Source organism: Corvus brachyrhynchos, unplaced genomic scaffold (genome assembly GCF_000691975.1).
Source record: "Corvus brachyrhynchos isolate BGI_N302 unplaced genomic scaffold, ASM69197v1 scaffold213, whole genome shotgun sequence".
NCBI lineage: Eukaryota > Metazoa > Chordata > Aves > Passeriformes > Corvidae > Corvus > Corvus brachyrhynchos.
Window position 1 is genome coordinate 829,018 of NW_008237233.1, and position 16,983 is coordinate 846,000.

At 39.2% G+C, this 16,983-nt stretch overlaps 1 protein-coding gene across 1 annotated transcript in view; it reads right to left on the minus strand.

Moving 5' to 3' along the window:
• Window positions 1-1,281: 1,281 nt before the first annotated feature.
• Window positions 1,282-16,983, minus strand: part of ADGRV1 (adhesion G protein-coupled receptor V1) — a 269,849-nt gene continuing 254,147 nt past the window's right edge. Inside the window, 3 exon segments of the mRNA XM_017729530.1 lie at window positions 1,282-1,744; window positions 9,705-9,882; window positions 11,698-11,889. Coding sequence (XP_017585019.1) covers window positions 1,626-1,744; window positions 9,705-9,882; window positions 11,698-11,889 — 489 coding nt within the window. The 3' untranslated portion in view covers window positions 1,282-1,625.

A 16,983-nucleotide genomic window follows, 5' to 3' on the forward strand; every position in this document is an offset into this window, starting at 1 on the left:
CCCTTCTGCTCAGGGCCTTCCTAACTGCCCTGTGTATTGTCCACAGTGAAGAATGACTCAGTTACTACCCCCACTCTCACCTTCAACCCCACATTAACTTTTGACATTTATCGAAAAGACTTGACTTTGTTCCCTCTCTACCATGACCAGTATGAAGAGCCAACAACATTCCTGTGAATCAGAAATTTAAGACTCAATACAGCAGATCATATACTATATACAGACATACTCTTATTTCCCAATTCAAATGTATACTTAAAAAGCACTTGTTTAGGGGCTTTCCTTACTAGAAATATTTTCCCGTGTCTGTGGAGGCTTTTGCAGCATTAGACCTTAAAGTTGGTGTCTGCCTTGGATACGGGTGATGACTATAAGCTGTGATGTCCTATTAGCTGTTACAGAACTGCGACACAGAAGTAGGATTTATTTGTTTTGTTGTTTTTGGCTTTTCAAAGCTCAACAGTTAATTAGATACAGCAAAATTTGCATATAATTCTAGAAAAATTCATGGAAAGATTTCCATAAGAAAAGTTCTCTTTTAAAGAGAGAAGTTGTTGCTCAGACCTTACCCAGTGCAAAGCCCTTAGGCAAGTTCCTGAGGAAGGTATAAAAGACTTGCATTCTCATTTACTGTACATCTATACTACACTGAGAAGTGTTCAGAGGAAAATTCCCTTGCTCTCCCGCTTTAATGTGTTTTTCTTCCAGACCGTATGTGCACAAGCAGAGTTAATGATTCCTATAATCCCTGCTCAGTTCTGAAATACTTCCTCTGTTTTTATTTTTTTTCTTTCATGGGAGGATCTTTTCTTGCTCATTTATGGCCCCAGATTACTGATCTAACTTTGTAATGCAATACTTGAACCCTTCAATCAGAACAGGAATATCTACATGGAGATCAACAGAAAATTCAACGCCTTGGAATTCCCCGTTTTTGATTGTGAAAAGAGTAAGAGAGCTTAATATTATGAAACCAGCAAGGTAAAGAAGTTAAAAGCACACAGCTGGCAGTGGTTTCAGTCTTGTCCTTTATCTCCCCTTCCCTCTTTGTGTTTCAGATCATTGCATATTTATCATGTCACAATTTAAATTTCAAGTTCTTTGGCACAAGGCTTGTGTCTGTATTTGAATTTGTTCACAGACTTGGGTACTCAAAAAACAGTGAGAAGAGTACAGCTTAGGAAACTTAGAAAAACTGTGCCACTAGAACACTTTCCTGTCCAACGGGGTGTCTGCATCACCTTTCATCTTCATAAACAGTAAGGAGAAATAACAGACTGGTTTGTATCAAACAGACTCTATTGCTTTATTAGTCAGTGTTAATGTACAAGTTAATTTTAAAAAGCTACAGTTCGTGAAATGTGTCATCTACTTACGAGATACAAACCTAGGCCAATCGCTATGGTATTTACTGATGCTCACCCACTGTAACAAATTTACAGGTTTTTTTCTGATATACAAAACCTCAAGCAAACATACCTTGTTAAATGCTCAGTAAAGCTAACAGCATTCTACTACAGTTTCATATAGTGTTTTAGTGCAAAAGGAAGTACAAATATAAAAATACTGAGGCTTGAATAAAAAAAAAAAAACAACAACAACAAAAACCCAAGCAAGCTGTGGAGTTAGAGGTGTGTGTCAGCTATGGGTATTCTTCTAAGCTCTACAATCTGGGAGTTAGCCATGCTGCCACCATCCTGGCTGCCATGACAAGACTCGTTATCACTGACACTGAGACCTGCACCTGAAATAGAGAAAAAACCAACAAAAATACGAATCAGTGAGAATGAAATCCTAGCACAGAAATGGGGATGCTCTATCCCACTCTGCTTTATTCTTGAATTGAATTCTTGATTATTGAAATGTTTCCCCACCCCACAACTATGTGGCAAGTTTCCTCTTACTAGTCTACCATTCTGAATCCACAGATTATAACATTATCTGATATAGTTTTGTACCAGATACACTTTTTCATAATTCCACTGTCATTTGCTTTATTTGGCCCAGTAAGTGGTACAATAGCTATTTAGAGGTTGCCTTGAAATCAGAAAAGCATAAATCAAGGCCTGGCTTAGACTGGGTTCATGGTCTGGCTGTTAGAATCTGTTATTTCCAAGGACTTCCTCATAAGGAATTGATTTTTAATGATACAATTTCCATGTTAAACCATAATTCCAGCTGTCTTAATAGGACTGTAATCTCAACATGAGAAAAGATGCTGAGCAAATATTCTTTTAACCCACATTTAGCGCAAAACGGTGCATTATGTTTTCCTTCTACTGGAAGACAACACTAGACTTTGGTCCAAGGGAACTTCCAAAACATGTCTAGAAGAGAGGCTACCTTGTCCATCCTTTTGTCGTAGGACTTCTGCTACCTTTATGCTTCCTATTTGTTTGATGGGGGTTTTATTTGGGCTTTTTTTGTGGGGGAGGTTTGAGTTGATTAGTGTGAAGATGCATAATCTTGCATTAGTTTTTATGAAATGCATATTTTTTGAGACCATTTCTTCACAAAATATCTATTGGAACTATAAACTTCAGTGCTTTTTCAGCTCCTCTCCTTGAGCTGTAGAACAAATTCTACACAATACATGGGTTTTGAGGGCTTAGGGTGTCTAGGCTTTAAATTTGTTGAGAACTGCATATCAGTATAATGAGGCATGAGGATTTCAAGACAAATTACTTTCAGGTATGATCTTGCAGCGACGTCAATTACAAATGATGAGGGAAGTTATTTGTTTTGGGCAGAAGCAGATCTGTAACTACATGCAGTTCAAGGGAGTTACAAAGGAATCATGTCTGTCTCAAAAGAGCCCTGAACAGGGTATGCTGGGAGTTTGCATTTCATACTGAAAAACACTTTCTAGAATTTCTATCAGGTGTACAGTGCATCTCTTATTTCCACCTCAGCTGACATTTCGGTTTTTGGTTTGTTCAACAAAAGAAAAGTAATTTAATTTTTTCACCTTTGTTCATCTTTTTCTATGCTCTCTGTTGTTCCACCTTTACAAAGTTTTCTCTTAGCACCCTTCCTCCCACCACCCCTCAAGCAGAAAAGAAATACTGTAAGGTGGGCAGCAGTGAGATGCTGCTTTGCTGTCAGAATCAAGCTGCAATCTTGAATATGGAGTTTGGTCCAGAGAACCTGTGCAGGAGGCCCTCTAGGACTAGCCAGGTTTTCCTGCAGAGGTCTGGATGAAGTCCTGGTAGGGGCCAAACTTGGGTCCATGTCCTATGACACACGGGAAAAGCGGATATGCTGGACCATGATCCTTCTTACACATGGTTTTGGTGTTTGGTTCATGGAGAGAACACACGTTCAGTGACACTGATGAGTCCTTAGGGCTGCATGACCTAAGCTCTTGAGAAACCAACAGCTACTGCCAGAGTATGACAGGAGTAAAAATCCATCAACATACAGAGATACAATAACAAAGTCAAGAGTAGGAGCTGAATCATTAAAATATTGTTTATAAATTTATTGAAGTTGATTTAAATTTGTATGCACATTTAACCTTTTCATTGAGCCAGACCCTAATATCCAAAAGGTGCTTCAAGGTCCTGGGAAAAACAGCAATTGTTTAAACAAGTTATTTTGATTGTTTGATATTTGTTTGTTTTAGAAAGGAAGTGTGACTGTAATAGAGAAGATTAATCAGACTGTTGTATTTACTACATGGGGATGGAAGAACAAGTAAAAACCATGAAGTACATAAAATACTTTGAATGAAGAAAGAACACATTATATAGCATCAATAACAGTGGAATTCATTCAAGACATTTAGTCAACCTGAAAAGCGTAAAGATTTCAAAAACTGCAAAACCCCCATTATTTAAAACCATTTGAAATCATAAATATGATCACCCTGGGCTCAGATTTCAAGGTGAACACAGATTGTTGGGGTTTGAAAGATATTTGTCTTACTAGTGGCTATACTGGTGAAGTGGCAACTATTTAGCATGGGGTTTCTTAAAGAGTCTTTTGCTGGTCTCTATAAAAAGATCAGGTATTGGTCTAAATGTATTACACTATGTATATTCTTAAATGTCATCTATGTGTAAGCTTTGTTTGTGCTCTGTGCAAAGTAAGAGAAAATATTTTTTGTTACAGAGGTTCTTATCTTGGTAAGCCAGAGACTGAAACTGGGTGCTTCAGGTTTACAAGGGCCTTGTTCTGCTGATGGTGCAAAGACAAACTACGTTAGAGCTGATCCTTTTTAGGAATAAGAACTGAAATGTAACCAGGATACCAGCTTACCAAACAGTCACCAGGCTGGAAAGGGTATGACTGTTTACATGATGGAGTTTCACAGAGTTCATTGGTCCATTGGGTTCTCAGATTAGAGTGGAATTTAAACTCAATCAGATCCCAAAAAGCATGCACTCATTTGGAGATGCTGCAGTTAGGTGGCAGGTATGTAGCAGGGAGTATTACTTTTCCCCAGTTTGTGAAAGAACTACTTTAAGAAAAATAGGCAGGAAAATGAAGCTTTTCATCCTTTTCTTTTTGTATGCAAGGACTAGCTAGAAACTGAAAAGTCACAGCTCAGGCTTTAAACCCACAGAGGTCCCTCCACTGACATCTGCTGGTGAAGAGCTATACCAGTGCATCTCTAGGTGCCCCGGAACACCAGCTGTTACCTGCTTGCTCAGAGACAGCTCAGACTTTCACTAAAACATTTTAAGGGAGACAGAGTTCGTTTTGTAATTACTGTACTCATATCTCTGGGGAAACTTTTTATCTTTCAAGCACTTATATCTTGCTTAATCAATCATGATTTTATTATAAGTGTGGGATGCATATGAATAAGCTACATAAACCAAATTTAATTATTCTTTCAGGGTTTTGATTTCACAGAAATAACGCCAACAGACATCCAGACTTCTATAAATAAAGTTCAGATTCAACTAAAAATGCTTCCTGGACATTAGGCAGTCATGTTCAACAGCCATCAGGCTGAACATATGTGTGACAACCACAGATAAGAAACTGAATGAATATGCAAACTAGCTACCTTTCCTTCCTTTTTTTTTTTTTTTTTTTTTTGTGAAGTGAGCCCTTCAAAACAGAAATTACATAGGCTGATAAGGCAGGGATTTGCCACCTACAATCTATCTGCCCTGTAGTAGACAGTCTCCAGGATGCTGCACTGAACACTCTTCAGAACTGGAATTTCAAATGTTTCCTCTGGTTCAGGATGGCCACATGAGATGCTTTATTCTTAAACCAGGCACCTACAGTGGTGTCACCAAGGTTTATAAAATGCTGACTTTGGAGCCCTAGCTGTAGTAGATTGAAAATCATGAATCGTTTTATATAGCATTGCTATTGTAATAGCTGTATTTGTGTGGGGTTTTTAACTTGCTCAGTAGATTTTTCCAGGTATTTTCCATGTCAGAGAATTATTAGAATATTTGCATAGTATTAGAGAAATACTGGAATATTTATATAATATTTATCACGATCTTCTCTATTAAGAGTAAAAATACACTAAATTATGAATGTAGCAGTATTCTGCTTAATATATATCTGGAGACTATCATGGTGGGTCACCCATCACCCCTGGAGGAATATGGGCCTCCCTCAAAGCCTTTGCTGTTTTTTGATTTCCCATCTCATCCAAAGGAATAAATTGTTTTGGTTTTGTGCATCACAGAAAGGGAGAGGACAGGATGTAAGATATAGATGGAAGCTCAGAAATCAGTAAAGCTATCATGCATTTATTGTATTCATGCTTTAGAGCAATGCTGATGGGTAGCTTGCTGCTTTGGGACAGGTTGCATCTACTTTTATTCTTGTTGGCTCCTTTTTTAACTTCCCAGCCCTAATCAGAGTAGAAGTCCTCAGGGAATTCTGGTAAATTGGGCTTTATCCTCAATGACAATAACATATGACTCTGTCGCAATCTGGAAGGCAAAGGTCTCATTAAATTGCCTATCAATATAAACCTTGCACAAGAAATCAGAGGGAAAATTAAATCTAGTCCAAAATTTCAGACTTTTAAAGTTAATTAGTGAAATCAACAAAAACTAATTCATAAATAACTAACTTTCTCAATAGAAGCTGTTTGAATCATTGTAAGAGCCATAAATGAAACAAAATAAAATAAATAAACACAAATTCATAAACATTTTTTAAAAAAAAATTTAGCACATACCAATGAGCAGGACATGTCCCTAGATTATTTTTCCTACACTAATTGTTCTATTGTTTCCTTCATATAAGCCACCTTGTAGCAGGCCTCACTTACAAAAGATTTCCAAAATAAAAGAATTGAAGTGATGTAGTGAGCAGAGTGAATCTTAACTATGTATTTCTGTATGGACATGAGCATATTTGATGGAAAGAAGGAATTGATTGATAACACATTCAAATACAATATGGTATAAGCAGCCCACTGGATTTCTCACACAAAACAGAAATACCCTATCACTGTGTGAGGCTTGCACAAAGCTAGCATAACAGCTGCCTAAAAAACAGTACACTGCTGTCCACCTGATTTGCTAGAACTGCAGTTGTATGCCTCCATCTGACCCAGCCTGTACTTCAGGTTAATCTGTAATTAGGCCCAGAATTAATGACTGTGGAACCAAGGGCTAAGTGCACAGTTCTACGACACATTCCTTTAGCAACAAGGATGAGTGTGCCAGCAAAACTATTTATGGGGCTGCACTGCACACTGCAAATTACTAAACACTGACAAGTTAAAAACAAAGTTTTTCTGTGGAGGATAGGTTGAATTTTTTTAACCTGTCTTCATTTCTACAGCTGAGAGTTGCTAGCTGCAGAGGCAGGAGTGAAATGTTAGCTTTGCTGTGGTTATACCCTCATTCCCATTAATCGTGGCTGCCAGATTAAACCTTGTGGCTACAAAATTATGCCCTGTGAGCATAAGTTAAAGTCACCCTCAGAGAGCTCAGAACTACATAAGCAGAAAGGACAGATGAAGCACAAAGGGGCATAAAACCATTTTTACATATTCCTCTGCTAGTCAGTGCTGATCCTCAATCAGCCCTCAGAGTGGGAGCTAATATTTTAGCAACACTATAGTTAAGTTTGGCTATAGATTGGCAGTTTTAGGGAACACAGATAATGGAAGGTTCTGTTTCAGTTTACCAAAGGTAAAATTTAAACAATAGCAGATCAGGTATTTCTAATCTTCCTCGAAAAGCAACAACCCCCAGTTCAGGAGTGACAAATTAGCTAATGTGGGGGGAAAAGCACCTTCTCCCTGCTCTTCCAGAATGAGGAATTCCCAGCCTATTGAAATAAAGTCTATGCTAAAAGGGTTTGAGAAGTACCTCGCACAGCAAATGACAGGCAAGAGCATCTCAGCAAAAAGGCATCTTAGCTGCCTATACACTTTAGCCTATTTAGAGAAGAGGTCCTTGTCTTCCAATTGCCAATGACCACTTCTTCCTTGGAGCCAGGACTGGTGCTTGAAGGGCATCAGACTAACTGACGTAGCGTGGGAGGGAGAGGGGAGAGAAAGAAGGAGAAGAAAATGAGAAATCTAACCTGAATTGTGGTTTCATGTGAGCACAAGCAACTACGCACAATAGGAAGAAATGTGGTGCTGAAAGACTAGGACATGAGCTCATTTCAGCACCTGCTAGCTTAACTAGCATCATAAAACTCCTGTTAGACCACAGTTTAGTGAATACTTTAGCAGCAGGAGTCCATATTGCCTAACAGAGAAAAAAAATCTCACTTTCCACCACCTCATCTCTCTTCTTATAACTTCCATGTGGCTCCCTGCCTCCCTCTCCTTGGCCATGTACTGAACTGAACTGGAGAACAGGTCACGATCAAAACAATAAAACAGATTTTTAGTTACAGAAAAGCTTGCCTTTTTTTTTTTTATTTCAAGTATATGTTGAGCTAGAGGTTGCGTCTGAGACAACAGCTGATAAACATTTACTTTGCTGGTGAAAGAAGCTCCAACCTTCCACATCACCTCTTTAGCTCATCTTGTTCAAATGTGGGGCTGAAACCAGATGGGACAACTGGTTTGGTTTAGAAATCATGGGGTTTTTTACTCTTGTAACTTTGCTGGGGACACAGTGTGGGCACAGGAATAAGCATTGGTGTAGAACTGTCAGGCACTACTTGAATCAGTAATGCAAACAAAATATTTTTCTCCAACAATGGCCTGAGGTCACTGCTTCAAATCACATTAATATAAAAGGCTCATAAAAACAAATTATAATAAAATATTAATAAAGAAGACAATAATAGAATTCAGGCAAGAAAATCAAAAGTTTATTTTAGACCTACTAAAAGAACTGAAAACAAATTAACTAGGGATGGAGCTTGAAGACTTAGGTAGAAGTAATTAAGTGCTGAATAGGTGTTGAATTGTATTATATTTCAGCTATATTTCAATCTAGGCTGTGGCCTAGATTGTTCTTCATGACTTAAGACTCAGTCTCCTACAGTTTACTGGTGCCAACTGATTTACTTAAGCAGTAAACTTTGTGTAATAGTGGGCATGTTAGATGTAGATGGTTTCATGTCTTATTAACTACCTATGAATTATCTAATTTCCTTCACAGTGTTCAAGAAGTTAGAAAGTAAAAGCTACCTTCTTGCATACCTAAAAAAAGGTTTGCAACTGTAACTTCTGCCCCTAGCTTTGAAAGTCTTTCAAAAAAAACCTCAAAAACTGCTAACAAAGCAGAACTAGTCTGCAAAACGTCTAGAAAAATTATTAAATACAAAACAGATTCTCACAGAACACAGAATGGTTAGGGTTGGAAGGGACCTTAAAGAACATCTATTTCCAACCCCCTGCCATGGGCAGGAACACCTTCCATGAGATCAGGTTGCTTGGAGCCCCATTACACCAGGCCTTGAACACTTCCACATGGGGCAGCCACAGCTTCTCTGGGTAACCTGTGCCATAGACTCCCCACCTCATAGGGAAGAATTTCTTCCTAATACCTAATCTAAACCTGCCCTCTTTTAGTTCAAAGCCATTCCCCTTTGTCCTGTCACACTATGCCCTTGTCAAAAGTCCCTCTCCCGCTCTCTTGTAGCCCCTTTAGGCATTGGAAGGGACTCAAAGCTCTCCCAGGGCCTCCCCTTCTCCAGGCTGACAACTGCAACTCTCTCAGCAGAGGCGCCCTGGCCCTCTGAGCACCTACATGGCCTCCTCTGGCATCAGTCCATGTCCTTCACATGTTGAGGGCCCCATAATTAGAGGTGTTTTCTGCAATGTAAATTGGCTTCGGATATATAGCATTATGAACTTACTGAATAAAAATACCTCTTTATTATCAGCATTCCCAGTCTTCCATCCAGTTTGACCTTCTTTGGTATCACTGAAGGGAACAAACTTCTGAAATTATGTGTGCCAGATCACTCAACTTGCCGCTCTCACGAATACCTTGCTGTTGTCTCTTGCAGGGCTCAAGATACTTAGTGGTAACCCTAAAGATCATTTAGGTGACCTCCTGCTACCAAGCAAGTCCATTTGTATTTTACCTGGTATCTGCATATCTTATCAGGTAGGACTCCTTTGCCTCTTTGGTTGTCTTATCAGACATTCCCATGTTGACTGATCTTTAAGATTTTCATTGGAAATCAGATTATATTAAGAGACCTCATTAACTGTATCTCGTGGAATCATCGCACCATTAGGGTGAATAACACCACAGCAATACAGCAAACTTTGAGGGGAAAGGGAAATAGTCACTCACCAGTCTTTAAAGCAAATATTAGGTCATCGAACTCTTGTGATTCCTCATCAGTAACCAATGAGCTGGTACTGAATCCTCCAGAAGGGTGGAAGACATTACCATTTTGTGGATTCTGCTTAAAGGCAGCACTAGTTTGACTACCAGGCTGCAAGGATGCCCTCTCCCAGTCCGCAGGCACCTGCAGGGTTTAAAAAGATGCAGAAATGCAGTAATCATCAAAACTATTATATAGAAACTGGGAACGATGACCAGAGCTGAACTGAAGACCAAGAGATCTTGGAACCAGCTATTCTGTCACTTCTATAATGAACCAGTGAGCCTTTTTACCTTATTAATAAATTTTTTATATATATATATACATACTTACATATATACACACACATACAAACATACATACATATCTATAGCTACCTATCTATCTATTTACATGTATCTATCTCCCTTTCCCTTTTTCTTGCCTTCCCTTCTCAGTTGGGTTTCCATGGCCAAGTTTTGGTAGTGGGGGGTTGCAGGGGAGTCAACTGCTCACAGAGTGGCTTCTGTGAGAAGCTGTTGCCTGGTAGAGCAATCCCTGGCAGCCCCAAAGATGGATCCACTACCAAATCTGGGCCAATTAGAAATGGCGGTAATGACTCTTTGATAACATATTTAAGAAATAAAAAACAACAGTTACTCCGCAGATGCAACTGTGGCCAGAGAAGAGCAGGGTGAGAATTTGTGAGAGGAACAACTCTGCAGACACCAAGGTCAGTGGAGAAGGAGGGGGAGGAGGTGCTCCAGGTGCCAGAGCTGAGGTTTCTCTGCAGCCCATGGTGCAGACCATGGTGAAACAGCTGTGCTCCTGCAGTCCATGGAGGTCCATGGGAATGCAGAGATCCACCCACAGCCCATGGAGGAGCTCCCTGCAAGAGAAGGGGGATGCCTGAGAGGAGGCTGTGACCCCATGAGAGGTGTGTAGAGAGAAGAGACCACACAGGAATAGCCTGTCCATGCAGGACTGCACCCCTTGGAAGAGAGACCCATTCTGCAGCAGTCTGGGGAGGACTGCTGCCTGTGGGACGGACTCCCACTGGGGAAGTTTATGGAGAACCATCTTCTGGAGGAGGGAGCCCATGTTCAAGTAGGGTAAGGACTCCTCTCCCTGAAGAGATGGAGAAGCTATGGGTGGTGAACTGACCATAACCCCCATTCGTTGTCTCCCTGTGCTGCTGGCGGAAGAGTTAAACCTCGGAAAAAGGGGGCCGGTAAGGGGGGGAGGGGATTTTAAGGTCTTATTTTATTTCTCATTATCCTGCTCTGAGTTTGTTAGAAATAAATTAAATTAATATCTCTAATTTGAGCCTGTTTTGCCCATGACCATGTTTAGTGAATGATGTGTCCCAGTCCTTAACTCATGAATCTTTTGTTATATTTTCTCTCCCCTGTCCAGTTGCAGAGGAGAGTGAGAGAGACACTTTAGTGGGTGCCTAGCATCCAGTCAGGGTAAACACACTACACCTTCCCTTCCCTTTTCCCTTTTCCCTTCTCCTTTTTCCATTTCTTTCCCTTTTCCATTCCCTTCCTCTCCCTTCTCCATTCTGTTCTATTCCATTCCAATTTTATTCTAACTTTTGAACATCATAGCTTTGAGAAATTAATTACTTGAAACTCATCTAAGACCATAGTAAGCTGAAAGAATTAACCTGATATTTTATTTCTCATTACCTACTTTTGACACTTTAACCAACCTCTATAATAAACTGAAGACTCAAGTATGAAAGGGGAAATTCTCTAGGTGTTATCAGGGCACAGTAAGTTCCAAGAATACCATGGGGTGTATAAAGACAATGATCTTTGTCATTGAAAAAAAATGAAAAAAAAGCTCCCCCTCCCCACAGCCAACCTATAGTATTTAGCATTTCATTCCTGTGTATTTCACTTCAGAACTAACAGTGAAATCTCCAGGTACATTTCAATATACACATGACTACAGAGCACTACAGAGCACTCTTACCTCTTCCATAGCACTGATGAGGTTCTGTGTGGACTTGCTGATCTCTCCTCCCACAGCTGGCAGACCGCTGCCATGTGTGAAAAACGCTGATCCTGGAGTTGTATGCCCATTCATGTCTACAGCGTAACTTGCTTTCACAGGACAGCAAAGTTGGTTGTGCAGGATAAAATATACCACAAAGACATAAAGACCCTTAAACAGAGATTGAAAGAGAGCATCAGCCTGTGAAGCGCAGGGAGCTTGGATCAGAGCTTTCTGTGGAAAAAAATGGATGACATCACTGTCCCTCAGAGATCTAAGAGTAATAAGTAAGTTCATATCCTGAGTTCTCCAGCTAAAAAACACACCAACACACACACAAAAGTATTTGTAAATTATTATTTGGTTGAACCTGCAGAGTTGCAAAGGAAAGCCATGACCCCAAAACCAACAAAACTGACTTGACTTTCACAGTTGTCATAACAGTGAAAATGAGGTTAAAGACCTCCTTTATAATAATATTTTGCTGCTGTTCCTTAGCCACAATTCTTTGTTCGCTTACTGACCTGCTGGCCTTTTGCAATCCTACCTCATGCAAACTGCACTGCTGCTGTCACAGATACCATAACTATAAATTAGATACTCTGTGATATCCACTAATTCAGCACTGGGTTTCATTTCTGATTACAACAAAGGCTCTGCTGTATGCTTCTGCAGTTCTTCTTTAAAACTTGCTCATTTTGACCTTTAGACTTGGCCAAGAAAAGTATTACCACCATGTTTTTGTTTGTAAAGAAATCCAGTAATTGAACTTCTCCATATGAAATCTGACTTACATTAATTTTTGAGTTGCACTGAGGGAAAATAATCAACTCCAACTGATAAATCAACCTGTTCAAAAATAACTAAATAGTACAGAAAGAAGACTTCTGAATTCTTGGCAAATGCTGCAATACAGCTACACTTACAATTTTTTTTTTGTAATTCACATTGTTCTCTAGACCCCTGAAGCCAACTGTACTAAACAGAACAATTCATTTCAAAGGTATCCACTGGCATGGAAGTACTAACTGGGATTACAAATAGTAAGGAATTTCATCTAATTATATTTGTGAATTCCTAATGAAAGGAATTTTGAAAATACTTGAGAAAGGAGGAGACTACAAATACCCAACAGCTCTTTATGATACACAGATTGATAATTTCTATTGCCAAAATGATATGACAAAACCATCTGGTCCCAAGTGATACACAACAGAAGCTAAGGGGTTTCAACAGCATTTCAATCTCAGCTGGTTGAACACTGGAAATACCCTCACACAGCTGCTATAAAACCATACAGCTCTGCATGTAAGTTTTTTTAACAGTAGACTACCAAGCAAAAGTGTTGAAAACAACTATTCTGAGAAAACATTTTCCTGCTTTTCCAGGTTATTGTTTATTTGTCATGCCAACTCAGAACAGTTCCTGAGAGGAAATTTCTTTTTGATACGTGTAAAATAGATGCAAACACATGTCTGAGACATGAAGAAGGAACCAAAATATCCTTTCATTCTATAAACAAATTCAAGGACTCAGATATAGGTCAAACAAATAGCAAATTGATTTATTTTAATTTGAATTGTTTAATGGATGTGAAAAGGATAAAAACCCCAAGAAGAACAGATTATAGTGACAATACAAAATTCAGCATAGCCTCTGGCAGTTCAGTCTCTGAGGGCCTAGCCACAAAAGTTGCACACACATTTCAAGTGGTTTTGTACTTTTCAAGAAAACCCATCAGCTGAAAATGCTGCACAGCCCTGTCTTTTGAAATTGCAGGGGCATAACGCATTGGCATACAAGGTCCATGAGAAGTCACTCTCCTGTGCAGCCTCAAGTGTGGACACTCACTTTTCTAAAACAAACAAACATGGAATAAAGTGTCACAATTATCTCCTTAACTTGGCCTTATGTTCTGCTGTAACTCTCTACAGATGGATGATGAGACAACTCCTCTGGTGCTCTCATAATAATCACATGGACTCAGGGAGGTTATTTTAATACCTAAGGACAGGAGAAGTCAAAGGCTGAGACAGATAGCAGAACCAAAAATTGTGGTTTATTTCTTCTGTCTTGTAAATTGTTACAGCAATGCCTTACAAACAGAAGCTTATACCTAATGAGACCAAACACTCGTGAGTAGGCAGTACATGTGCACAGGAATTCTTGCTGGACAGAGAATTCCTTGCTTGGCTGGAAAAAGGATGGAACTTTATTTCATCTATAACCCTCTCCAAATCTAGAATCTCAAGAAGATAATGCTCTGTAGATGTGAGTTTCTTGTACTGTCACTGCTGTTTTGTTTGAAGCATCAAAAGGGTTTTGTGGTCTTACTCTGACAATCCTGTGTCCCTATTAGAAATCACCAGGAAGGTGGTCAGGAAGCCAAAACAAGTCAAATAGTGCTGCCCAAATAGCACTGAGTTCCAAAGACCGTACACATGAAGATGTCATGCAGTAAATCATACTGACTTTTGTTTCTTTTCATGCCAGGAGCTACCACAGTCTTTCCTCTGAAAGACCACGGGCAGCATCCAGTTATTCAGGTTGTGTCAGTACAACCACAGCTTTCACATTCTCAGTGGGTTTTTTCAAAAGCACCAGTCTCAGAACTGAACCAACCTTCTTCATGCTTTTGACTCTCTCATCTTCCTTTTCACTTCAACCTTTAACACTGTAAAAATAGTCATAAACTGCTGTGAAAATAAGGCTATTGGCATTGTAATATACGTTCCTCTATGTTTATAATATAAAGAACTATAGCTGAGTTGGAACTACTATACTTTTTCAGAGACACACAGATCTTGTCCTTGATGGTTGGACTAGGCAGGAAATGCAGAGAATAGTCAATTTCTGCTGATGGGCCTGCTGGAAACCTACTCCCCCCAAAAGGATTGAAAAGAATTTGGTCAGGGTGTGGATATTAGTAACACAGGCAATGACATCTCTGTTAAAATTGTGGGAAACATCATATTTTTATTCTTAGAAGCTTGCATCAAAAAAACCTAACCTAAACTCAAAAACTCAAACCCCAAAATCTCAGTCTAGTGCCAGTAACTTCTGCTGTTGCATATAAAATTGAGAGCCATGCTCCTCAACTCATAAGCATGTGCTGGGGTGCCATGAGAATGCCATGAGTGCAATGATTGACTGATAATCTGACAGCTTGACCTGGGTTCCATGGAAGCAGACTGAACAACTAAGCTAAAGAACTAGGACTCTGGAGGATTTAATGGTAATACTACATAAATTCCGTGCATTGGGCCCACAAGACTACTTACAAAACATTTAACCCTATTTCATTTATGGTTACATTATGATAGTAGTGTTAGTACAATGCGACAGTAAAAGATGAGAGAAAAAAGTGGTGGTAATGTATTTCTCATCAAAGAAGGTGAGAACTACTTCAAGCAGACAATTAGGTTGTCCCAAAGGAGGGAGCACAAACACACAACTTACAGTTCTTCTCAGATGTGGTGCCTGTTTCAAAAAAGCCTGCAAGAGATTATCTGCAAAGGTTTTTACTGATATTTGCTGATGGAAGACAATTAAGCTCTTACTATTTCATCTCAGCGAGCTGGTCTGGCTGGTCAGCTCTTTGGTGCTGTTATGTACAGGGAAAACAATATCCATATAAACACAGGTGGAAGTGTCTGAAAGAAAGCTCACATGGAAAAGTTTGGTGGGGTATTTTTGTTCAGTGAGGTGGAAGCAGCCTCAGAGCTGCTCTAGGTTATGCCAGGTAGTTCACTTTACAAGAGGCAGTTATGGAAAAGGCAGTGGGACATGACAGAATGAGTGGTCCTAAGTAGAAATGGGGAAGGTTCCAACTGGATATGAGGAAAACATGTTTAATGTGGGGGTAATTAAGCACTGGAACAACCTGCCCAAAGACACTGTGGAAATTTCTCTATAGAAGAGGAAGAGAGGTTTTTTTCTGATAAATACATACAAAATGTAATTGGTGAGAGGGTTTGTTCATGATGTGTGTGCAGGGGATTCTCCTATGCAAAAGATTTATTTATTTATTTATTTATTTATTTATTTATTCTGAGGGGCAGATGCAGGAAGCTAGTAAATTAAGGACAGACTTCCACAGCTGTCAGTAAAAGGACAGAATACATTAACGTGTTTTACACCTCAGGAGACCCCACGCAGAACTGGAGGATTGATCCACAGAAAATCTTCACTGCACACTGAACACTCAGAGTCTCTCTGTCTCTTGGTCCTCTATGTCTTCCAACTTACTGTGCTGACACTTCAATATGTCTAAATTTGAAAACTGAGCTAATTCTGTTACTGTAATGAGAAAGGATAAAACAGACTGTAGGCAATCAACAAATCTTTTCTTCATCTCCTTTTTACATATAGAGAGAAAAACAAGATGCCTACTGCATCACATGATTTTATTATTGTCCTGATAAACAAAAACACACCAAGGTATTAGACTTATTTTTTTTAAGCTAATATGCATCATATTTCTCCCACATGTATTTTTAACCATGTCTGAGATACCCTACCCTGAAATTGTAGAACCTACTTTTCAGATACCATTATCTGTTTTAGAGGAATGGTATTTCTATATAAAAAACTAAAATATCCTAAGAGGAATTTTGTGACAGAAAAGTAATTTCATCACTCCATTTTATCAGTTCCTCAACCTCCTTCTGGGTATGTATCACCACTAACAAAAACTGCAGGCACTCTACAGAGACACTCTTCGAGTTCCAAATTTAATTTGGAAAATTTTGTTTGTTAACTGTCATCACATGACTATATCACTAAATATTGTTTTTCCAAAGGAGAATATTTAAAGCAAAATCAAGGCTTCTGAAGAAAGCTGACCTCTTGGTCAGACCACAAAAAGACTTCAGTTACCAGAAATAGTTCGTTCTGATCCTTAGAACTAAAAAACCACTGTTATTTTTACAGTTACACCTTTATTCATGCTGGTTGGTAAAAACACCCCAATAAAGCACACAAATGCATCTTTGACAATAGAAGGGTTGTCCATACTTGGATCAGCTTTTGACACTCTGTCATTACGGTAATTTCTGTATGATGGTTACACTTTGATTAGTCTTACTTCAGATTTTTAGTTTTATCAGGGTGAGATTTAATCTCATTCTCTGTCTGGACTGTGCTAATTTACTCTTGGCAACAAGTTCTAGGAAGTCCTTTCCTTGTTAATTTACTGGTCACACTGTTCTTCCTGGGTGGCTGTCAATGATCAGGGGTACTGCCGCCACTTCTGGTGGTGTGCTA